Below are 26,160 nucleotides of genomic sequence, written 5' to 3'. Positions count from 1 at the left end.
ATTCAATTTCAATGAATAGTATTATAGGATACTCTATACATAAAATATTTACACTATTATAATATCTTTATTTTTTACATATTTCAAATAAATTAAATATACTGTATTTGCATTTTCAATATGTTAAATATTCTGTTTAGGGAAAAAGGGTTTACGTGTACATTTCTGTACTATAATATACTTCTAATTACTTGGAGTTAAGTAAGAATCAGCAAATGCCTTGAGAAAGTTTCTTAAAAAATGAAATGAAATTAATGATAAAGGACATGAGTAGACTACAAATCTGAGGATGAAATAGTTTTTACCTACCTCCCTAAGTACAGGGTCAGTGATACTATCCAGGTTCACAGAGCCCTCATAAGTCAGATAATGAAAGACATTAAGTGCACGAACTGCTTCTGGCCCTCGCTGTTTGTATCCAAAAATAAGGTCAATCCATTGATGAAGCTGGCATGAGACAAACTCACTTTCTAGAGCCTGAAATCAATACAGAGTGAGGGAAAAGAAATATTACTTTTTGCATTTGTATTGTTTCATTTTATACTTTTCTACTATTGTTTTCAAATATTTAATCATAAAAGCTACAGTAACAAATTCAAATGGAATTTTGTGACAGTACTCCAGTCAATCATACTTCTTAGAAGGACTGGAATATTTTATTTAGCTTATAGTACAAAAAAATGCAGCAGAAAAAAAAACATACTATTAGTCACCCAGATTGCTGTATTCTAATGTCCTTAATTAGACAATAACAGTACTATTACACATTTCTAATAAATGCTTAAGAACCATGTTGATGAAGACAAAACAGAAGTATAAATCTACTCCGCATCTAAATACTGACATAAGCATTCATTACACAATTTAAATTTCATTTTCTTGATTTGCATGGGCTGTTGAAGTCAGGGTATGGAACACACTAATATGTATTTTAAATAATCTATATGATGATTATTTGATTATCTCCCCACACATAGGGGAAGATTTTAAAAGGGGATGCGCGTGCGCTCGTCCATGTGTGTGCGCTACCCAGCACGCGCACATGGAGATGCAATTTCATAACATGCTCTCTTCCTCTCCAGCTCTGTGATTGCTGGTTTTCTTGTTTCCTTAGCTTTCCAGTTCTCTGTAGACCAAGTAGCTTCTCTGTCCTCAGACTGTATTCCCTCTGGAATTTTTCCCCTTCCCCGGGAAACTGCTTTCTTTGCTAAAGGCACACACAAAACCAAGGGGGGGGGGGGGGGGGGGGGGGGGGGGAGGGAACACACAACCCGCCTTTTTCCCTCATCTGGATTCTCATGGGCTAGGCTCCCCTTGATTTTGCTTCCTGGATTTTTGCTGAGCTCCCATTCGCTGACTCAAAACATGGGACCGCCTAGATTATGCCAGTCTCAGAAAGGGAGGGGGAGTCTCTTTGCTCCTTAAGCCTTACCCTGAATCATTTGGTCTTGAAAAAGCACAACTGCTGCAGTGAAACAAGTCTGGTAGCACCTACAGACAGTTTCTTCAGGTTTCCTTTATTATTTTTCCTTTCTGGTAGCAGTAGACAGCTACAGATTGTGAGTACCTCTTTAAATATCCGACGAGGAGTCAGTGTAGCAATTCAATAGCACTCATTGTCCATGCCTAAGCCTCACACAAATACATGCTTATGGAGGCAGGGACCTGCATTGCAGTACCCTGCCACATATTCATTTAAGTATTTATTGTGATATTGCTGATCAATTCTCTTCTGAGAGTAGGGACCCAGGAATGCAAGGATTTTTAAAATATTTATATTATTTTCATTATTATACAGTTTTATAATATTAATTGTTTTTGGTTTGTACTTTTCATATAGCAGAGTTGCTTACCTGTAACAGGTGTTAACCCAGGACAGCAGGATGTAGTACTCACATATGGGTGACATCATCGATGGAGCCCTATCACTGAAAACGTCTGTCAAAGTTTCTAGAAACATTTGACTGGCACACTGAGCATGCCCAGCATGCCATGATCCTTGCAGCGCCAGGGCTCTCCCTTCAGGTCTCGTTTGTAGCAATAAGTGTGAGTGAAAAAATAAAGCAATAAAACGGCAATGGACTCAACTCCGCGGGGTGGCGGGTGGGTTTCGTGAGGACTACATCCTGCTGTCCTGGGATAACACCTGTTATAGGTAAGCAGCTCTGCTTTATCCCAGGACAAGCAGGATGGTAGTCCTCACATATGGGTGATTAGCAAGCTACAGGCTGACTCATTTTGTAATAGGTCAAATGTACGTAACTTGTGCAACAGGCACAACAACTGAGGTACCATTGACTAAGATGAGGCAGCTTGAATCACAGTAGGTGGTTGTGGAAAGAGTTGGGTATTACACTGGAAATAGGTTTTTCAAGACAGATTGTCCAAAGGCAGAGTCTTGTCTTCCTTCTGTATCCAAGCAGTAATGAGCTGCAAATGTACGTAGAGAACTCCAAGTGGCAGCTTTGCAGATGTCTGCACGGTAGTGTGCTATGGATGTTGACATAGCCCTAACTGAGTGCGCCTTTACTCGCCCTTGGAGAGGAAGGCCTGCTTTTTCATAGCAGAATGCAATACAGTTTGCCAGCCAGTTGGAGAGAGTTTGTTTGCCCATTGCAATTCCTGGTTTGTTTTTGTCAAAAGAAACAAAGAGTTGGGTGGGCTTGCTATGGACTGCAGTGCGGTCTAGGTAAAAAGCGAGTGCACGTTTACAGTCCAAGGTGTGCAAAATTCTCTCGCCCTGGTGAGAGTGAGGCCTTGGAAAGAAAGTGGGCAAGACTATGGATTGGTTAAGGTGAAAATCTGTTACCACCTTAGGCAGAAATTTGGGATGAGTGCGGAGAACCACTCGGTTATGCAGGAACCTTGTGTAGGGTGAGTATGTGACAAGGGCTTGCAATTCACTGACTCTTCTAGCAGATGTAATGGCTACTAGGAAAAAGACTTTCCATGTAAGAAATTTTATATCACAGGAATGCAAAGGCACAAACGGAGAACGCATGAGCCTTGCAAGAACTACATTAAGGTCCCATTCCATAACCGGTGGTCGAATGGGAGGCTTAAATTGAAGTAAACCCCTCATAAAGCAGACTAACCACACAACAGGCGAAATCCTCCCTGAGAAAACGTGCTCTATCCACAGCGGGCCCTTCTCTCTGGAACTCGCTCCCTCCGGACCTTCGCCTTGAACCGTGCCACGCTACATTTAAAAAGAAACTTAAGACTTGGTTGTTCGAACAAGCTTTCCCATAGAGTTAATGAGCAAGAAAAAAGGCATTTCATATCCTCCGTATCTTCCCCAGCTTATATCTCTCTGAAGAAATTAACACGAAACTGTACTTAAGCATATGCAACACTATACTTTATCCTGTTACCAGATTCTATCAAGTTCAATGTTATTTACTTACTTATTTACTTATTAACCTGCTTTTTAGTTATTAACTGGTTAACCATATTATATACTTTTTCTCAAATTAACTATTTTATGTTTATTTATGTTTATTTATGTTTTATTATGTTTTCTCAAATTAACTATGTTCAATGTAAACCGCTAAATGTTCAATGTAAACCACTAAATGTTCAATGTAAACCGCTAAATGAAGCGATAGTTACGGTTCCTTAGCGATAGTTATGGTTCCTTGTAAACCGGGGTGATATGTATACTATACAGGAACCCCGGTATATAAATTCTTTAAATAAATAAATAAATAAATAAATAAAGCGACTCACTAGGGGTTGCGCAGTAATTGGGGCATCCTTATTCCTTCGTGGTATGCTTCAATGGCACTTAGGTATACACGTATAGAAGAAGTCTGGAGATCAGAATCTAAGAGGTGACACAGATAGTCTAATAGAGAAGGAGTGGGGCAGGAGAAAGGGTCAATACCTTTTTGTGTGCACCACTCGGTAAATCTAGTCCACTTAGAGCGGTAAGATTTACGTGTGGAAGGCTTTCGTGAAGCTACGAGAACCTGAGAGACTTGAGTTGAAAGGTTGAGTGGTTGCAGGATCAAGCTTTCAACATCCAAGCTGTTAGGGCAAGGATTGGTAGGTTGGGATGGCGCAACTTGCCCTGGTTCTGAGTTATGAGAGTGGGTGCTGTGCCCAGGCGAATTGGTTCTCTGATTGAGAGGTCGAGGAGTATGGGAAACCATACTTGTCGAGGCCAATATGGGGCTATGAGGATCATTGACCCTCTGTCCTGCTGTAGCTTCACGAGAGCTTTGGCTATGAGTGGAATCAGAGGATACACATATAGAAGCCCTGTGTTTCAGGGGTGAGCAAATGCGTCCCTGGGGAACATGTGTTGATGGCTGTGGAGGGAGCAGAACCTTTCCACCTTGTGGTTCAGATTGGATGCAAAGAGGTCGATGGTTGGGGGACCCCGGCATTGAAAGATTTTGCTCACTACACAGGGATCAAGGGACCATTCGTGGGATGGAAATGTTGACTGAGATTGTCCGCTAGGACATTTTGTATGCCTGCTACATAAGTGGCCCTAAGATGCATAGAATGTGCTAGGGTCCAGACCCAGGCCAAAATCTGCACTGCTTCTTGACACAGCAGATAGGAGCCTGTGCCTCCCTGTTTGTTTATGTACCACATTGCTACTGTGTTGTCCATTTGTATCAGCACAGTCTAGTGTGAGAGGGAGTCCTTGAAGGCATAAAGAGCATATCTTACCGCTTGAAGTTCTAAAAAGTTGATATGGCATTTTCTTTCGAGCGGAGTCCACGTTCCTTGAGTCTGAAGGTTGTTGATGTGAGCTCCCCATTCCCAAGTTGGATGCATCTGTGGTTAAAGTTATTTTAGAAGTCGGCTGTTGGAACAGTAACTCGGTCCGTAAAGTCGGTTGGCATGTCCACCATTGAAGTGAGAGACGTAACTGGTTGGTGACCCGTATTAGGGACGACAGTGGCTGAACAGTTTGAAGCCACTGAGACTTTAAGGTCCATTGAGTCCTTCTCATGGCTAAATTTGCCATGGGGTCATGTGGACTGTAAACGCCATGTGAACCCAAAGTGTAAGGAATTGATGGGCAGAGGCGAAATTGCAGTTGCTCAAGGAGTTTGCAAGATTTGTTAGAATGTTTGCACGGTAGCTTGGAAGAAAAGCTTTTGCGACTGTGGTGTCGAGGTCTGCTCCAATGAAGGTGAGGAGTTGAGACGGGTTAAAATGTGATTTCTGATAGCTGATTAGAAATCCCAGGTAATGCAATAGGGATATGGTGCTTCGCAGGGCTGCGAGAGCTCCTTGTTTGGATGGCTTCCTAATGAGCCAATCGTATAGGTAGGGAAAAACATGAATGCTGTTTTTTCTGAGATGTGCAGCTGCAACTGCAAGGCATTTTGTGAACACTGGAGGTGCTGAGGCCAGTCCAAATGGAAGGACTCGGTACTGGAAATGTCTTTTCCACACTATGAATCGTAGATACTTTTGATGTTGTGGGGAAATGGGAATGTGAGCATAGGCTTCTTGAAGGTCCAGAGAACAGAGCCGATCTCCTTGTTGCAATAAGGGAAGAATGGTCCCCAGGGAGACCATCCGGAATTTTTCTTTTTGAAGAAACTTGTTGAGATTGCGGAGGTCTAGGATGGGGCGGAGACTGCCTGTTTTCTTTGGATTTAGGAAATAGCGGGAGTAGAACCCTCTGCCGTGTTGAGACCAGGGAATGGTTTTGATTGCCCTGGTAGTCAGCAGGGTGGAGAGTTCTGACTGTAGCTGAGATGTTATCATGCTGTGTGACCACAGAGAAATGGGTGGGGAATCTGGGGGTTATGTTTGGAATTTTAGATGGTACCCCCGGTTCAAAATGGCTAACACCCACTGATCTGTGGTGATGAGATTCCATTGGTGTTTGAAGTAATTGAGTTGACCTCCTACAGGCAAATTGGGTTTGGGGTTGTTGAAGAGTCTGCTGCTCTCTGGTATCCCTTTCAAAAACCAGACGCTGGTCCTGTTTGTGGGGGTGGCTGAGTTTTTGCCTGTTTTGGTTGACGTGGGCGTCCTCTCTGAGGTTGACGGAAAGGGCATCTTGAAGAAGTAGATGGATAGTACCTATGAGGCCTATAGAAGGGCTTTCTGGTATCACGTCTGGTTGGTTTCTGTGCTGAAGATGGCTGGTCCGATGACAACCTGGATAGCTGGCGTAGTGTCTCATGGTGATCTTTAAGTAGAGAGACAGTGGCTTGGATCTTCTCTCCAAAGAGATTGTCTCCCGTACATGGGAGATCCACCAGCCTTTCTTGGACTTCTAATCTGAGGCCTTCATCCAAGCCCACCTCCATGCACTAATTCCGGCAGCTGATAGACAGGCAGATGTTCCAAAAGAGTCATATGCAGCCCGTACTTCATGTTTGCCTGACTCCAGCCCTTTGTCAATAAGAGCATTGAGTGACACTTGCTGTTGCTGAGGGAGAGTATTCGCTATGTCCTGAACTTGTTTCCACAAGTTCCTTTGATATTGCGTCATATATAACTGATATGCTGCAATACGGGGCACAAGCATGGATCCTTGGAATACTTTCCTCCCTAAACCATCCAGAAATGAGGAGCAGATGAATGTGGTTTCTGCTTTCTTGCTTTTTCTGAGCTGATTCAACAACAAATGAATGATGTGGGAACTGTGGTTTTTGAAAACCTGTTGTGCGCTGGACTAGGTAAGTTGCATCTGTTCTATTGACGGCTGGCACAGAACAGGGATGCTCCCATAGGCGATGCTGACGTTCCAGGAGTACTTCATAGATGGGTATCGCCATGACCTCTTTTGGTGTATCAACAAACTGGAGGACTTCAAGGGTTTTATGTCTCTTATCCTCTTCAGCAAGTATCAAAAGGAATGGTATCAGCCATTTCCTTTATGAAGTGTTGAAAAGAAAGGACCTCTGATGGGGACTTCCTTCTTTCTTCTGGTGGAGAAGGTTCAGATGCAAGGTCATCAGTATCAGTATCAATGTCCTCCCAAGGACTGTGTTGAGGCTGGAAATGGGATCCAGAAGGATCTAAAGGGAGCTGTGGAAGAGGATGCTTTTTCATCGATGCAGATTTTGATGGTTGTTTTGGAATTTGCTTCGGTATCGATGGAGGCAGAAAAGGCATCGACGGGGAACCGAAAGGCATCAATAGCACCGATGGGAATCGATGATCAGTAACACCCGATGGACCAGGCTGTAAAGGCATCGATGGACCAGGGAATGGCATCGAAGGCATCGATGGAATATGGGACTTTTGTAAGCCCGATGGCCCTGGTAATAGATCAGGGTCTCCATCATCGTCCTCAGATAAGCCTGGGATGGGTATTGCTGGAGTCATCGGTAGATGTTTTGGTATGGACGGCGTCGATGGAGGTATCGGAAGATCCATCAATGGTATCGGCGCAGGTTTTGGGAAGGCACAGATTAAGGCGTTGAGTCTTGTGAGAAGAGGAGCAAACATCGTTAGCTCTGGTGCCGATGGTTGCATCGGTGTTGGTGGAGGTTGAAAATTTTGTAAGGCTTCGATGACTGCTTGTTGAATCATGGAAGTCACTTCTTCCCTGGAGACTGGGACAGGGTCCACCACTGCAGGAGAAGGTAAGACTGGCGCTACTGGCACTTCCACAGCAGAATGTGGTGGCACAGTCTCTGACACCGATGCTGGTGGAGAGCACCTCGGTGTCTCAGGTACAGAGGGGCATAGTGGCTCTTGTACCCCGGACCCGTTTTTTCATCGGTTCGATGTCCTTCGAAGCCAATGCGGACACCGATTCTCCCAATGGAACAGAGTCAGAACGGTGTCGATGGCGTTGTTTCTCTCAATGGTCTTTGCTGGATATCAAAGAGGACGCTATGGAAGGTCTGGATAGGGTCGGTGACGGACGGTCATCGGACTTTTTCTTTCCTCGATGTTTTTCAACAGAGGAAGGAATTTTCTTCGGTGATGACGCAGAAGATGATGATGGAGTAATCTTTTTGAAAAGTTCCTTCATTTTATCCAGTCGGGCACGCCTGCCTTTCGGTGTCATCTGGGCACAGGTGGAAAATGCGTGGACATCATGGCCTGATCCCAGGCAGAGAACACAGATGTCATGCGGGTCTGTAATCGACATTGTATGGGGACAATTAAGACATCTTTTGAATCCCGTAGCCATTATAAAACTTTTAAGCCGAGTAACGGTCGGGGGCCCGCAGATACTGATAGTAAAGTATCTGGAATTGACGGAAAAAAGACTCCAAAAAGAACTCACCGAATGGGATGTCGAAGGGAGACCCGAGAGGGAAATTTTCTGACAGAAAATATTATTATTCCGTGAGGAAAAAATGATGAGAAAAACTCACAGTGCTCCTTCAACGCGAGGCTAAAAGCAGCGCGGAAAAAAAAGAGACTAAAGGGAGACCCCTGTGGCTGCAGGGATCATGGCATGCTGGACATGCTCAGTGGGCTCAGTATGCTAGTCAAAAGTTTCTAGAAACTTTGACAGAAGTTTTCCGTGATAGGGCTCCAACAATGATGTCACCCATATGTGAGAACTACCATCCTGCTTGTCCTGGAATAAAAGTATTGTATTTATGAACTGTATTTTTTATGAATTCTATTGTAAGATGCTTTGGGCAATTCTTTAGAACTACGATGGGATAAAAGTGCAAATAGATAGATTTTGTTTTCATAATTTTTCCAGTTTAATTTTTACATAACATAAGAACATAAGGTTTACCATACTGGGTCAGACCAGAGGTCTATGAAGCCCAGTATCCTGTTTCCAGCAGTGGCCAATCCAGGTCACTGGTACCTGGCATGATCCCAAAAGGTTGATAAATTCCATGCTGCTTATCCCTGGGATAAGCACTGGATTTCCCCAAAACTGCCCTAATAATAGTTTATGGACTTTTCTTCCAGGAACTTTTCCAAACTTTTTTTTATTGAAATAACCAACACAGTGACAAACAAATACTTAGTGTGCATTGGCTACTTATAGACATCAGGCTAACTGTACAAATAAAACTGACAAATTATTTCAATAGTTTTCTTCACTCTCCCAAATGAGCATCCTACCTCCCACAACAATGCAAGAACCCCCCCCCCACACACACACACACTAAAACTGTAATCCCACCTTTGCCCACCACCCTACCATGACACCCATATACTTAATCTCTCTCCCCTTCCTAATTACTACTAGCAATAAGATCCACAGCCATTCCAATCACCATCTCATAAATATACCATCATTGATGTACTCATGATGGCCCAAACCTTTAACAACTTTCTTTAGTGACCCACTACACCAGTGAGAGGCTGGCATACAGTATTTACAAAAATCACATTTAAAAAATGTATTTCTCCCCACACATTCACACAGTATGCCTGTACTGTCTCTCTGTCTCTCACCCTTAAACCCACCCTTTTCCCTCCCCTCACTCCCAACCTTTTCCCTTTCCCCCTCAACCACAACCCACCCTTTTTCCCTCACCCCTCCCCTCATCCCCCGCCACTCCTCCCATCTGACATACCATGTATATATCCGCTGATTATAATCCATGTTTCTGTATTACTAATTTATTGTTTTGTGTTAATTTATAGTTTGTAATTTTGTTAACTTATTGCTTGATTACTCGATCTCCCATTTCTGTTATAGTTTAATCCTGTCCTATCTTCCGACATCCATGTTTTTACTCTCCCTGTTTTAATGTAACTTCTCATTTCTACTTATACGTTAATTGGTTTCCCCATGTTCTAATGTAAACCGGTACGATAAGACCTGGTCTTGAGTGTCGGTATAGTAAAAGAAGTTAAATAAATAAATAAATAAATACTGTGTAAGACAATACAAATCTGTATGATTGTGTGATCACTGACCAAATCAGCAGAGATCATGCATAGAAAAGTCTTATGTCAATGTTAATGATTTTTATTTTATTTTCCTTTCCATCACATACTGACACCAGGCAAGCCAAGTCATAATCATTTATACTCTCACAGTAGTAGACAGAAAGTGGTTAGTGGATTTCCTTTAGCCATAGTCATTGGTAAATTAATGATTTGCTTTTGGAGAAAATATAAATTCATCAAATGTATAACCCTAGCTATCAAAATTCTATTAAATGTTTCAGATCTCTGGAAGAATCTGTGGGACCGTGTTCAATGAATTTCCCAGTGAAATAATGGAAATTATTAAAAGTCAAACATAAACCAGACTGAAAATGTTTGGTTCAAGCTCCACCTTGAATTGTTTGAACACCTGTACTGGTTTCACAATCTTTCACCAGATCCAATATTTTTACTCTGTTTTTCACCTCCTTGGGTCTCACTATTGGCTTTCCATCTCATTCTAACTTAAATACAAGCTCCTCATTCCACCCTATATCTCGGTACCCATTTTCCTCTGCATTTCTGGTCCAGCTCTGATGCTTGTGCACTTCACCTCACCTGTTTCCCCAGCCCTCTCTGTGACTCCCTCCATGCTGTACCTTATCTCCAGAATTCCCCCTTCTCTCTATCTGCCAAAGCCTCCATACTTTCATTTTAAAATTTGACCACAAAACTTACTACTTTGAAAAAGTTTGTTAATCACAGATCATGGCTTTCTTTCTCCAAGTTTACTGCAATATTTGTGCACCACTTTTCACTTTATGCCTAATTTTAAATTGCCAGAGTGCATAAAAACCATGAGATACACACATGGCCGGGCCACGAGTGCGCCACAGGGATTTTAGAACGCTCGCGACCATGCACGTATCTCGCGGTAGTTGCGGAAGATCCAGCTGTGAAAAAAGGGGCGGGCCGGGTCGGGGTGGGGGCAGACTGGGACAGCGCCATTACGTGCGTGCGGCTGGCGCATGCAACTTACTGCTGCTCGGGACAGCAGGTAAGTTGAAAAATAAAAAAAGTTAGGTTAGGGGGCTTTAGGGGTCAAGGTGGAGAGGAGAAAAGGGAGGAAGATTAGCTAGGGGGTTTAGGAAGCTCCCTCCCAGTCCGCTCCTTGATTGGAGTGGACTGGGAAGGAACTGGGGAAAGGCTTAGTCACGTCAGTGCACGTTTCTTAAAAATCCCCCCCCCCCTTGCACGCGAGAGTCAGCACCCGCACGCACATGTGCACCGGATATTAAATTGGGTGCACATATGCGCATGGGTATCGGATTTTATACCGTGCACATATTATAAAATTGGTGTGTGCATGTGCGTGCGCCGGAAACCACGCACGGGTCTAAAAATTCACCTTTTTGTGTTCATCTTAATCTTCTCCTTCATTGTTGACTTCTTGGGACTATATGCCCTGTAGTGTAGTTTCCTAAAACCTTTGGTGCCTATTTGCCTCTTTATTTGGCATGTTGTAAATCTTATTATTTTGCTTAACCAAAGTCTTTTTACATTATTTACAATGCGTGTATATTGATGCACTAAGAGTGTTAAATAATTACAAACATCAGTATATCAGAAAGATGCACGGGGGCAACTCATAACAACTTGTGAACTAAAAGCAGTGATCAATAAATCAATTGTCAATTTATTGATGTATCTCTCTTAAATAAAACTAGCAACAAATAAGCAAATAACAGCTAATCCTTAATTATGGAATCTATGGGCAGAATACTATACATTTGAAACAGAAAACAAATCATTTTTGGACTTTTACTCTTCCTCCTCAGTGGTCTCTGACACTCACCTTCCCAGAGAGCATTCCTGGGTTGGCCTGAAGTCTGCTGTGACACCTTCTCTATGCATTGGCTAGCAGGGGCTGCCTCTACTGTGGAATCTATCTTCCCTCTCTCCCTGGACCTGAATGCACTAACTTCATGGTATGTCCAGATTTGACTGGCCCTAATGAAGAGGGGATCCAAACCTGTATTCCCAATGTTGCAGTATTATAGCCTGAGCCATGTGGCTGCCCCTGATCAAAATCACTTTTAACGCAGAACAAAAGGTTGAAATGTCACACTTCAATAGACTTAGAGGTGAATTTCTTATTTATTTATTTTATTTTATTTATTTATTTAGTGCTTTTTTATACCGGCATTCATGATACAGATCATATCATGTCGGTTTACAAGGAACTGGGGTTATAACCTTAACATTAACATAGCGAAGAAAGGCAAAAGTTACAATAAAACAGGGGTAATGGAACTGGGGGAAGAAGAAGCCAGAGCGGAAAGTAATTCGTTGACTATAACAATTATAACGAGTTGCTGAACGTTCGGCAATGATAGCTAGGGCGGATCAGTGCTTAGGGAAAGGCCTGTTTAAACAACCAAGTCTTGAACCTTTTTCTAAACGTCAACAGGCAGGGTTCCTGTCTGAGCTCAGGGGGAATAGCATTCCATATGGTTGGTCCCGCTGTAGAGAAGGCCCGTTCTCTAGTGGCTAAATGATGGGTGAATTTGGTTGGGGGAGTGTGCAGGGATCATCTGTAGGCTTCTCTGATAGGTCTAGACGAGGTGTGTAGTCTGAGCGGGAATTGAAGGTCGATGGGGACTTGGTTTATTTATTTATTTATTTTATTTAAAAATGTTTATATACCGCCTTTACAATTCAAAAGAATTAATCAAAACGGTTTACAACAAAACATATATAATAAATAAATTAAATGAAAGAAATAAAAATTATACAATAAAATGACAATACAGTATTAAAATAACATACATGCATACCCTGCGATGATAAACAGAAGGTGGGTTGAGTTTGTGGCATAGCTATAGGAGATATATCAATCTAAAATATTGATGATGAAGAAGAAGTGGGTGTGTATTAATTTTGGGAATTAATGAATGAACTGTATGCTTTCTGAAATAAGTGAGTTTTTAATGATTTTTTAAACTGCTGTGTAGATGAAATAAGACGAAGAGAATCCGGGAGTGCATTCCATAATATAGGGCCAGCTACTGAAAAGGCCCTTTTTCTAGTTAACTCTGATTTTGCCAACTTAACTGTGGGTACATCTAAGAGATTTTTTGAAAGAGATCTAAGTTATCTGGCTGGTTTGTATAAGCGGAGATTACTACAAAGCCATGTAGATGATGTATTATAGATAAGAGAATGAATAATTGACAGAACTTTATAATGAATTCGATATTTAATTGGCACTGTGAATGGTTTTGTGGATGATGGTGAGGGACTTGTATAAAATTCTAAAACTTATTGGTAGCCAGTGCAAATTTCTGAGGATGGGCATGATGTGGTCTCTTCTGCAGGTATTTGTTAAGATTCTGGCCGCCGCGTTTTGAAGCATCTGAAGAGGTTTGGTGGAGGAGGCGGGAAGACCTAGCAAAATGGAGTTGCAGTAGTCTATCTTGGAGAATAGAGCAGCTTGGAGGACAGTTCTGAAATCTTGAAAGTGCAGAAGTGGTTTAATTCTTTATAGTACCTGCAGTTTATAGAAGCTGTCCTTGGTTGTGTGATTGATGAATTTTTTAAAATTCAGACGGTTGTCGATTAATACTCCCAGATCTCTTGCTTGGGTGACAAGGGTGTTGGTGAGTGTCAGTTGAGGGGCATCACTGTCGTCCGGGGAAATGAGGAGGAGTTCAGTCTTAGCTGAATTGAGTATCAGGTTCAGGTTAGTGAGGAGGAGGTTGATCTCTTGGAGGCAATTGTCTCAGTACTTGAGTGTTTTTGCAATGGACTCTGTTATGGGGATCAGGATTTGTACGTCGTCAGCGTAAAGATAGTGTTTTAGTTTTAGGCTTGTAAGCAGCTGGCACAGGGGAAGGAGGTAGATATTGAAGAGAGTGGGGGACAAGGAGGATCCCTGAGGAACTCCTAGTGAGGAATTGATGTGAGGGGACTCTTTATTGTTGATTCTGACTTTGTAGCCTCTGTTACTGAGGAATGATTCGAACCATCCGAAGGCGGTTCCTGTTATCCCAATGTCAGATAGTCGGTTGAGGAGGATGGAATGGTTTACAGTGTCGAAAGCCGCGGAGAGGTCATGAAGTATTAGTAAGAAGGATTGTCCTTTGTCCAATCCCATGATGAGGTGGTCTGTTAGAGAGATGAGGAGGGTTTCGGTGCTTAGTGCCTTGCAGAATCCGTATTGAGTAGGGTGCAGTATTTTGTGGTCTTCAAGATAATCTGCAAGTTGGGTGTTGACTAGTTTTTCCATGATCTTGGCTACAAAAGGCGGATTGGAGATAGGGCGGAAATTGTTGGGTTCCCTTGGATCTAGGTTTGGTTTTTTGAGAAGAGGTTTAAGAAAGGCGAGTTTTCGGGTGTCAGGGAAGATTCCTTGTGATAGAGAGCAGTTTATAATATCAGCCAGAGGTTTGGAGATGGTGTCTGGTACCAATAGGAGTAGTTTTGTTGGGATTTGGTTGTAGGGATGGGTAGAGGGTTTCATTTTCTTTATTAGGGATTCAATAATTTTAAAAGAGATGAGTGCACCATAACTGGGGGATGGGCATGCATCTAGAACCTGCATGTGTCCACCTAATTTTATAAAGTGGGGGATGCACGCACATCTTGTATCAGAGAAGAAAGGGGAGTAGTATTGGCAGGACATGGGTACTCTGAGGTGTGGCCAAGAGATGTGCACACACGAACCTATATACCAGGATGCATGCCAGGGTCCAGTGCCGTGTAAGTTTACTTCTGCTATGGAGGAGGTGTAAGTTAAAAAATCAAAACAAAATACAGACATCCCTGAGGGGTCTAAGAGGTCTGAGGTAACTGGGGGAGTGCATGCTAAAGAACTAGCAGGGCTTGGACAACCTAGCTCTAGACTGGGCAAACTGATGGATGAAATTGGTGAAACTGGTCATTGTATGGATGCGTGCCTGTTATAAAATTCCCCCACTTGTGTGGCTGATACACAACTTTACGCAGCTGTGCGCACCCACTTGCAAAATTAGGTATACACAAACGTGCGCCTAGGTTATTTTATAATATACACACATACGTGCTTGTATGTTATAAAACTGCCGTGTCTCCGGGAGTGCACCGAGCCCACGTGTACATGTGTGCCCACACATCTGTTTGAAAGTTACCATCTCTATGGGGGCAATTCTTAAACTGCCCAGATAGCTTGTACCCTAATCTTCAAAGGGAATTTCCCAGCAGAGTTTACTCTCAAAAATCTGGATTGGTAAATACCATAGGTAAAAAAATGACCCATGAAGTTTGCACCTGCAAAATTAAATCCCTGTGCGTACTTTCAATTCCCTTACCACACCTGTAGGCCCACTCATTTCACCCACAGCAAAAAGTATGTGCACCTGAATATTTTTACCTGCTGAATAGAAGGCAGTTTTCACCCATAGGGATTTGCCCAGGTAACACTTTTGTTACCTGGGCAAAACAGTTTTAAAATTGTTCTCCCCACTTACAAATTATATTATAAACTAGCCGTTAAGCCCGTAACAACGAGCTACATTAAAAAAATTTTTCGGTCCATTTCCTTCCCCCTCCCCCTCATTCTCCCCTCACCTTCTATTCTCCCTCCCACCTCCCCCCCTCTAGTCTCCCTCCCTCTCTCCTCCCCCCTCCCCTCAGTCACTTCCTCCTCCCTCCCCCCTCTAGTCTCCCTCCCTCTCTCCTCCCCCTCCCTTCCCTCTCTCCTCCCCCTCCCCTCAGTCACTCCCTCCTCCCTCTCTCCTCCATCACTCCCTCCCCCTCCTCCCCTCAGTCACTCCTTCCCCTCTCCCCCCTCCCCTCAGTCACCCCCTCCTCCCCTCAGTAATTCCATCCCTCTCCCCCCCCAGTCACTCCCTTCTCCCTCCCCCCTGTCACTCCCCCCTTCCCTCCCCCCTCCCCTCAGTCACTCCCCCCTCTCTCAGCTCATTCACAACCCCTTCGGATGGCACAAATGGAATATCTCCGGGGGAGGTCCCTCCCTCCCTCACGCGCGCCGCCCGCTACCGCTCCACGCCGCTGCCCCTCGCCGCCGCTGCCCCTTGCCGCCACCATGTTTTCAAAGAGCTGACGCTCTGCTCTGACCGACGTGTTCGCCTGCACATGCGCAGTAGAGCTGCTCTCTACTGCGCATTTGTGGCACGTCGGTCAAGCCTCATTTATCTAATAGATATTAATATAACGGAATTCAAAACAATAGCTGTTTTACAAATGCTAATTATAATAAAAGTATTTTATTCAGTATATTTCAAAATACAGTAATATAATATGTGCATGACTGTCGGGGAGTCAAAGTATTAATGTTACTTTTTTTTTTTTTTTTGCAAAATTAAACATTGATTGTTAAAGCTGTGCATTAAGGCTTTACACTAGAGTGCCTTGCCTCCAGTTAACATGCTTCAGTTACTAGCTTCATATATTTCTATTTCTGGTTTCCAGCACCACCAAAGGTCTGTTGGGACTGAGAGACTGAAGACTAAAGATGCACATCTGTGAAAGGCTTTTTCGAAACTGGTAGATTATGATTGATGAACCCAGCATTAGGATAATGTTATTAGGGACTCTTACTGCTTCTGTCCTCTGTTACATCACTAAGGTCAGACCATAATCATGTTAGCATTGAGCACAATGCTTTATTAATGTTTCATGACTAAGTCAGTAGTAATCAGTTTGGCTTTCTATGGATAAATTAAACTCACACAACAAATCCCTGATGTATAAATGACATGGTTTTAAAACCTACTATAAGAGCTCCTTTATAAGTAACCCAAGTTAATAACTTCTTTCTAAGCTTTTTAGAGAGGGCAATTTTTGCAGACTTTTTTTTTTTACAATAGGAAGTCATTTTATTAAATATCAATAGTATATTATATATGAAACATAGTATATATACTGTAGGAAATATATACTTGCTTACCAATATTGCATTACAAGAATATTAGGGCTCTAATATAAAAGAAAAAAGTTAGGCTATTCAAGAATTATGGCCATCCTGGTCACCATAACTCAATACCCTTTTTTATGGTCATTAAATAAAAAATGTCATCATAAATAATTTTTTGTGATATCTTACATTTAAATTAAATAGAAAAGGTTGAATTTATTTTCATTTAGAAACATAATACAGTAGAGGGATTGGGTGGCTCAGAGGATTGGTTCAGGGTTGCAGAAACTTTCACCCCAGGTCACAGGTTCAAAACTGGCTCAGTTTTGGTTAATGACTGAAAAACAGTACCATTTAAAAGCAGTCTGGTGATCCACAATGCTTCAGGATTTCTGTCACTTTCCTGGCCTTTCATTCAGCTCTACTATACCTCTCTTTGGTCTGTTCTTCACACTGTTGTGCCTTATGCCATGCCTCATTTCTCTCGTGACAGTCTCATGACTGCCTCGTGTGCCTCACCCCTTCTTATGTGTTTCTCCCTTATGCTTCTATGCTAGGAAGGTCCTGGAATCCTGCAATTTATTATATTACTCATTTAAAACAATTCTAAACTTCCTAGAAAATAATTCATGATGTTATGAATGTGCAAAAATTGCTTCAACTATACTTAATGGGGCATAAATACATATAGCACCCCAGTTGAAGGGGGCCACACTGCCAAACACTGCTTAGGATGAGCAACCTGGAGCAGCATTAGGAGAACTAGGTTCTGTGATGAGGACAGAAGCAACCTGTAGGGCCCTAAGAGGCTCATATATAAACTACTATCCTCAAAAGGGGTATGTTTCAATAAAAAATAGCTTTAATAAAAGTACATTTATAATCCAACCAACAGAGAGAAAACAAAACAGAATAATGCTTGAAATTGCTGTTAGTTCCAAACAATCAATCAATAAATAAATAAATAAGTAAATAAATAAATAAAATGGTCCCTTGGTTTTTACAGGAGTTGATGGAGAAAGGCAGATCCTTCAAAGAGCTGAAAGAAAATAGAGAAAGAAACCTATGACATGTAATCATGAACAATATACCACTATATTGAAAGGTTCTAAGAAATCAGATAGAATTTTATATTGACTTATTTAAGAACTCCATAAATCGAGTGAAGGAGCTGTTTTATACCGTACAAAAGTTGATTCAGAAACCAGGTAATAACGGAGACAATCCTGTGAGTTGTGAAGATTTAGCTGATTACGCTGAAAGAAAGGTTGCCAAACTTCAAATTATTTTATTGCTAATGACAGCATTAATGTTGAAGATTAGGTAGAACATTCCCTGTTAGCTGATCCCAGTTTGAGCCAATTACACAAGTTGAAGTTCAGGTATTATTTCTCAGCTAAGGTATACTTTTTGTCACTTTGATCTGTGTCTTTTTTAGGGAATGAAAGATGCACTTATTAAATTATTGCAGGTATCATTAAAAAAATTCTTGACGGAGGGCTTTGTTGCAGAGAGGCTGAAACTTTGTGTTGTTTCTTCGATTCAAACAAGTTCTTCTCTTTCACTGGCCAATTTTCAATTTGTCATCACATGCTACAATTTTAGAAAAATTTGTTTTAGAACAATTGGTGAATCATCTTGATGGTTATGATATCTTAGATCCTTTCCAATTCAGAAAAAGTTATAACACTGAATCCCTTTTATTGTTGCTATTAGATACTTTACAATGTCATCTTGACAAGAAAAGTGCTGCTGTATTTGTTCACTTTGATATTTCTGTAGCATCTGACTCAATATGCAATTGCAAAATTATTGAAAGTCTAAGTCATATTGGTCTTGGTGGTACTGTATTGGAAAGTTTTCCTCCTTTATGTTAGAGAGAAGAAAACAGGTTTATATTGGTGTCAAGTGTTCTTCCTGGAAAGTCCCTAATTCATGCATTCCTCAAGGATCAGCATTGTCATCAGTCATGTTTAATATATATCTCCCACTACTGGGACAAATTCTAGCTACGTTAGGAATATTCTATGGGGTAGATTTTCAAAGGGGTACGCGCGTACGATACATGCGTACCCCCCAAAAACCTACCCCAAAACCCCCGTGCGCGCGCCGAGCCTATTTTGCATAGGCTCGGCGGCGCATGCAAGCCCCGGAATGCACGTAAGTCCCGGGGCTTGCATGGAGGGGCGTGTCGGGGGCGTGCCGCGAGTGAAGCGGCGTTTTGGGGGCAGGCCTGGGGGCGTGGTACTGGCCCGGGGCGTGGTTGAGGCCTCCAAGACCAGCCCCCGGGTCGGGTGATGGCGTACGAGCAGCCCGCTGGCACACGCAGATTTACGCCTGCTTTTCGCAGGCGTAAATCTGCCAACAAAGGTAGGGGGGGTTTAGATAGGGCCGGGGGGGGGGGTGGGTTAGGTAGGGGAAGGGAGGGGAAGGTGCGGGGGGTGGAAAGAAAGTTCCCTCCGAAATGTGCACCCCCTTGCACGCGCCGACCTCGGATTTTATAGGCTACGCGCGTATCTTATAAAAATCCAGCGTACTTTTGTTTGCGCCTGGTGCATGAACAAAAGTACGCGCGCGTGGAAATTTATAAAATCTACCCCTAAGTGAATAACATACAATTTGTTATCCCCAGCTTTTCGGATGGTAGCCCCCTACTAGATAAGCTTGTAATTTATATAAGGAAAATTAATGCCTGGATGGCTAAAATGTTAGAATCAAACTTAAATAAAACCGTTATGCTTTGGGTATCACAGTCTTCTCCCACCATGAATTTTACGAGACAGGTGTCTGATGAAATTATTCTGAGTATATCAAATGAATCACGGAATTTTGGAATCAAACTTGATGACACAAACTTAAGCAGAGTAGTTAAATCTCAAGCGGACAGGGCCGGCGGAAGCACTAGGTGAGCTAGGCCTGTGCCTAGGGCACCAACAGTTAGGGGGCGCCACCGCCGCTTCAGGCAGCAGAATTTTGAAAGGGCAAAAAGTGCCCCTTCAAAATTCTGTGCCCCTCCCCTCGTTGTGCCACCTTCCCGACGCCCCCCTGATAGTCCAGCGGAGCACCCGGGAGCGATCTGCCGCTCCCGGGGCCTTGGCTGCCACTAACCAAAATGGCGCCGGTGGCCTTTAGCCCCTACCATGTGACAGGGGCCAACCAATGGCACCGGTAGCCCCTGTCACATGGTAGGGGCTGAAGAGCACCGGTGCCATTTTGGTTAGTGGCAGCCGACGGCCCAGGAGCGGCAGATCACTCCCGGGCCCCCCGCTGGACCACCAGGTGATTTTATGAGTTTTGTGGGGGTTTGGGAGGGTGGGGGAGTGAGGAAGTGGCAGCATGTGGTCCTCGCCTCTAGAGTTGGGGCTGTGACCGGGGGCGGGGCTGGGGACGGTACGACAGGAGGGCGGGGGGCGGTACAAGGCTGAAGGTGCCTAGGGCGCCCAATCCCCTTGCACCGGCCCTGCAAGCGGATTGTGATGAATTGCAGGAGGACCTTGTGAGACTAGAAGATGGGGCTTCCAAATGGCAGATGAAATTTAATGTGGACAAGTGCAAAGTGATGCATATAGGGAAAAATAACCCTTGCTGTAGTTACACAATGTTAGGTTCTATCTTAGAAGTTACCACCCAGGAAAGAGATCTAGGCATCATAGTGGATAATAGGGATGTGAATCGTTTTAGGACGATTAAAATTATCGTCCGATAATTTTAATATCGTCTTAAACCGTTATGGAACACAATACAATACAGATTCTAACGATTTATCGTTATAAATCGTTAGAATCGTGAGCCGGCACACTAAACCCCCCTAAAACCCACCCCCGACCCTTTAAATTAAATCCCCCCCCCCCCCAATAACTTAAATAACCTGCGGGTCCAGCGGCGGTCCGGAACGGCAGCGGTCCGGAACGGGCTCCTGCTCCTGAATCTTGTCGTCTTCAGCCGGCGCCATTTTCCAAAATGGCGCCGAAAAATGGCGGCGGCCATAGACGAAAAAGATTGGACGGCAGGAGGTCCTTCCGGACCCCCGCTGGACTTTTGGCAAGTCTCGTGGGGGTCAGGAGGCCCCCCACAAGCTGGCCAAAAGTTCCTGGAGGTCCAGCGGGGGTCAGGGAGCGATTTCCCGCCGCGAATCGTTTTCGTACGGAAAATGGCGCCGGCCATACGCGTATGGCCGGCGCCATTTTCCGTATGGAAAATGGCGCCGGCAGGAGATCGACTGCAGGAGGTCGTTCAGCGAGGGTTCCGGCGCCTCGCTGAACGACCTCCTGCAGTCGATCTCCTGCCGGCGCCATTTTCCGTACGAAAACGATTCGCGGCGGGAAATCGCTCCCTGACCCCCGCTGGACCTCCAGGAACTTTTGGCCAGCTTGTGGGGGGCCTCCTGACCCCCACGAGACTTGCCAAAAGTCCAGCGGGGGTCCGGAAGGACCTCCTGCCGTCCAATCTTTTTCGTCTATGGCCGCCGCCATTTTTCGGCGCCATTTTGGAAAATGGCGCCGGCTGAAGACGACAAGATTCAGGAGCAGGAGCCCGTTCCGGACCGCTGCCGTTCCGGACCGCCGCTGGACCCGCAGGTTATTTAAGTTATTGGGGTGGGGGATTTAATTTAAAGGGTCGGGGGTGGGTTTTAGGGGGTTTTAATGTGCCGGTTTTTCGATTTTTTGATTTTTAACGATTTTTCATGATATTTTACCCCCCCAAACGGCAACAATACGATTCCCTCCCCCTCCCAGCCGAAATCGATCATTAAGACGATCGAGGACACGATTCACATCCCTAGTGGATAATACATTGAAATCATCAGCAAAGTGTGCTGTAGAGATCAAAAAAAGCAAACAGAATGTTAGGAATTATTAAAAAGGGAATGGAAAATAAAATGGAGGATGAAAAGTGTCATTATTATTTTCTTAGTGTGTTTTGTATGATCCAGACTTCAAGGCAAAAACTACCATTCATACAACCCACTATGGGGGAGCCAGGGGTTGGGGTGGATTGAGCCTTTGGGGAGGCCAGGGGGTGTTTTGCTGTCCTTCAGGGTGGCTGGTGGGGTGTGTGGGGCTTGAGCCTTTGGGGAGCTGGGGGGGGGCAAGGTGTTAAACTTTGAAGGGAGGGGGCCGCCACCACATGCATATCTGCACTTATTTTTCCTTTTTGGGGAGTCGAGGTCACCGGCCCCACTCAACTTCCCCATTTAGTTGTGGCTTTTTTTTTGGGGGGGGGGGAAGCAGCCCATTAAGATGATGGAGATCCCATGAGGTTGGGGCCACCTTCACATTAAAGGGCTGCTCACGGCATTCTTCTGTGTCATGGTGTATGGCCATGACATAAACACGCCATAAAGCCGCAATGTATTTTTAGGGAAGGGGCCCCACTATCGTGGTGACACCCCCCGTGACAGTGAGACCCCTCCTGTGAAAAAACTTTGCGATTTGATGAATCTAAACCTTAGCTAGATAAATCAGAATTTAGCTAGATAAGTAGCACACAACTGCTATGCTCACATAGTTTTACATCTAGCTTTAAAAATATATGCGTGGAGACTTTACCTAAATAATTTACATGCATTTACACATCGTAAGTTGGGAGATTTTCTAACATGCATGCGGCAAGGAAATAACCAGTTTTACCAATTAATCTACCAGTTCGCTCAGTCCGTCTGCAGGTCATCAAGACCCTCCTGGTTCTTCAGTCTCAACTTTCCCTCATTTCACCCAGATCTCCCACCTACTCAGCATTTCTTTTAAGATGTGTAATATCACTTACTTCATATATAGAGCAGATGTAAATATACACGAGTAAGCTGCCAAATCTACATGCATTAATTATTTATAAACAGCAATTTACATCCATACATGTTGGCATTACCTAGGAATGCATCTGGCTTGCCCCTTTTTCATATGCACAATTTTTCTCGTGGACCCTTACTTATGCATGTATTTTGAGGTTTATAAAATAGCATCTGTTCTGGGACCACTGATTTTTTAAAATATTTATATATGACCTGGAAATGGGAGCAATGAGTTAGGTAATCAAATCTGCAGATGACACAAACATATTCAAAGTTGTTAAATCATAAGATGATTGTGAGAAATTGCAAGAGGACTTTGCAAGACTGGGAGACTGGGCTTGCAAATGGCTGATGACAACTAATAAGGACAAGTGCAAAGTGATGCACTTAGGAAACAACAATCTAAATTATAGTTACACAATGCAAGATTCCACATTAGAAATCACCACTCAGGAAAAGGACCTAGGAGTTGTCATGGGTAATGTGTTCAAATCCTCTGCTCATTTGTGGTGGCAGCCAAGAAAGCAAATAGAATGCAAGGAATTAATAGGAAAAGAATAGAGAATAAAACAGAAAATATCATAATGCTTCTGTATCACTCCACAGTGTACCACATTTTGAATATTGTGTGCAATTTTGGTCACCGTATCTCTAAAAACGTTATAGCAGAATTAGAAAAGGTACAGAGAAAGGTGACCAAAATGATAAAAGGGATGGAACAATTCCCCTATGAGGAAAGGTTAAAAAGATTAGGGCTTGGAGAAGAGATAGTTGAGGGAGATAAAATAGAGGTCTATAAAATGATGAGTGGAGTGGAATGGGTAAACGCGAATCGGTTGTTTAAATTTTCAAAAAGTACAAAGTCTGGGGGACATGCAATGAAGTTTCTAAGTTATGCATTTAAAACAAATAGGAGAAAATATATATTTTTTTTACTCAACGCATAATACAGGTCTGGGATTTGTTGCCAGAGGAAGTAGTGAAAGTTTTTAGTGTAGCTGGGTTTAAAAAAGGTTTAGATAATTTCCAGGAAGAAAGGTCCATAAACCATTATTAAGGTGGACTTGGGGAAATCCACTGCTTATCCCCAGTTTAAGCAGAATGGAATCTATTGACCATTTGGAATCCTGCCAGATTCTTGTGACCTGGATTGACACTGTTGGAAACAGGATACTGGGCCTGATGGACCTTTAGTGTGACCCAATATGGCAAATCTTGTTTTTATATTTTTATGTTGTTAGTGAATGAGCCCTACAGATTTTTCCAGTGGAAAGGAAGCTGTAAAACTAGAGGTCATGATTTGAACTCCAAGGGGATAAATTCAGGAACAAAGTCAGGAAATATTTTTTTATGGAAAGGGTAGTGGATACTTTGAAGGCCCTCCCAGAGGAGGTTGTAAAGACAAAAATAGCAACTGAAATATACAGGTGTGGGATAAACACAGAAGATAGTAATGAAACACTGGCTAAGCTGCATGTATGTGGTGGTTCAGCCCAAAACAGCAGTGAAATAACTGATTTGTTTCTAAGAAGGCATGAAAAAAACCTATACAGAGTGACAATTACAATCCTAACAGAAGGCATGGGGAGACATTCGCAACTGAGTAAATTTCAAAGAAGCTATGTACAGATAAAAAGCATATATGCGTGTAAGTATCATGCAATCACATACGATATTTTAAAAATATCAAAAGTACAAATGCATTATCAGTTTTGCGCACACATTTAACAGCATAAAAAAGGGGGTGGTCTAGGAATATTCTGGGGCAGGGTCAAAAGGTATGTGTGGAAGTTGCTATTTTCTATGAGATTGACATGCATAAATTATCAAACTAATTTGTACAATTTTACACCTGGGAATTTACTACTGCAGGTGAAATCAGATTTGTCTGTTTGCAATTTTTGAGTGGGAGGTCTGGATGAAATAGAAGAGATCAGGGTGAGGTACTAGAGGGTCTAAGTAAACCTGCTGCACAGTTTATAAAATACTAGCCGTTAAGCCCGTAACAACGGGCTACATTAACATTTTTTTTCAGTCCATTTCCTTATCCCTCATTCTCCCCTCCCTCCCCTCATTCTCCCTCACCCTCTAGTCTCCCTCCCCTCTCCCCTCCCCTCACTCTCCTCCCCCCTCCCCTCACTCTCCCCTCCACTCCCCCCCCTCAGTCACTCTCTCCTCCCTCCCCTTAGTCAGTCACTCTCTCCCCTCCTCCCCTCCCCCACTCTCTCCTCCCTCCCCTCAGTCACTCTCTCCTCCCTCCCCTCATTCACAACCCCTTCAGATGGCGCAGACAGAAGATCTCTGGAGGAGGTCCCTCCCTCGTGCGCGCCGCCGCCGCTACTGCTCGTGCTCCTCACCGCGCCATTTTGGTTACTGGCAAGCTCTGACCGACGTGCTGCCTGCACATGTGCGGTAGAGTTGCTCTCTACTGCGCATTTGCGGCACGTCGGTCAAGCTTCATTTATCTAGTAGATTAGTTCTATCTCTGTGCATAAGCTTATTCATGCAAATCCAGCACTGTGAATAGGTTTGAAAGGGAGCCTCAAAAAATAAAATATGTGTACTATTAGTGTATGCATGAGACAAGAAAGTGAAGATGAAGTAAAACTGAAGTTGAGGAACTGTTACGCGCCCCACCTGCGGTCGTCCCGTGCATGGGACCGCTCACCTTCGGGGTCACACAGTGGGTCCCGGTCCTGTCTCCCTCGTGTCCCTTGCAAATCCAGCTAGGCCCTGGTGTCCCGCGGCGGTGGTCACCAGGCCTTCAGTTGTGCGCCGAGCCTCACGCCAGGCCTTGGCGTCTCAGCAGCTAGCCACGCCCCTATGCGTGCCTGGACCAGGCGCCCTGATGTAGGTTCCAGGGCGGGGCCTAGTTCCGCAGTGCACCCTGATTGAACTCTTGTTAAAAGGAAGTTCCTGGCCTCACTTCCTTGCCTTGGCAATTGGGTCAGTTTGTTCCTGAGATTGCCCTTGCTCTGTACCTGCTTGCTTGTTCCTAGTCTCATTCCAGGATCCTTCTGTTCCAGTTCCATTCCTGCTTGTACCTGCTTCCTTGCCTGCTTGTTCCTGTGTTCGCTGTTCATCTCCCTGGTCTTACCTCGGACTGACTTTCTGGTAAAGACTTCAGCTTGTTCCTGACCTGCCTGCCTGCCTGCCGCCTGCCAAAGACCTCAGCTTGTTCCTGACATGCCTGCCTGCCGCCTACCAAAGAGCTCAGCTTGTTCCTGGCCTGCCTGCCTGCTGCCTGCCAAAGACCTCAGCCTGCTCTTTGACCTTGCCTGACCTCTGGATCTAGACCCTTGCTTCGTTGACCACTTCTCGGACTGATTCTTGGACTTTGACCTTGCTCAATTCTGGCTCTGTCCCTAGCCTTGTCATCACCAACACTCTTCTGGTTCGCTTATCTCCAACCTGTTTCCAGCCTCGAACCCGATAGCGCTCTTCCAGTCCCTGTGGGCACACTGGACTCTGACTCTCCCAGGAGACCCTGTGAGGCCCACCTAAGTCCCAGCGGCCCGGGTCCCTTCGGGCTCCTCCCGGGGGGACCTCGGGCTTCCAGCGGTGAAGACCTACACTGCCTCTGTCTCCTTCTGTACTCCGCCCCCTGTGACCAGTCCCTGTACTGCCACAGGACAGGGGTCCACCCCTGAGAACAACAGGAACATAT

At 44.0% G+C, this 26,160-nt stretch overlaps 1 protein-coding gene across 9 annotated transcripts in view; it reads right to left on the bottom strand.

Moving 5' to 3' along the window:
- The window catches only part of NBEA (neurobeachin), a 2,460,099-nt gene that overhangs the window by 164,607 nt on the left and 2,269,332 nt on the right, over positions 1 to 26,160 (bottom strand). For all 9 annotated transcript variants that reach the window (XM_029602688.1, XM_029602690.1, XM_029602689.1 and 6 more), the window contains one exon: positions 310 to 477. In XM_029602688.1, coding sequence (XP_029458548.1) covers positions 310 to 477 — 168 coding nt within the window. The remainder of the gene's footprint in view (positions 1 to 309; positions 478 to 26,160) is intronic.

The sequence above is a fragment of the Rhinatrema bivittatum genome, chromosome 5 (genome assembly GCF_901001135.1).
Source record: "Rhinatrema bivittatum chromosome 5, aRhiBiv1.1, whole genome shotgun sequence".
Classification (NCBI taxonomy): Eukaryota; Metazoa; Chordata; class Amphibia; order Gymnophiona; family Rhinatrematidae; genus Rhinatrema; species Rhinatrema bivittatum.
This window is presented reverse-complemented; position numbering and strand designations above follow the sequence as displayed.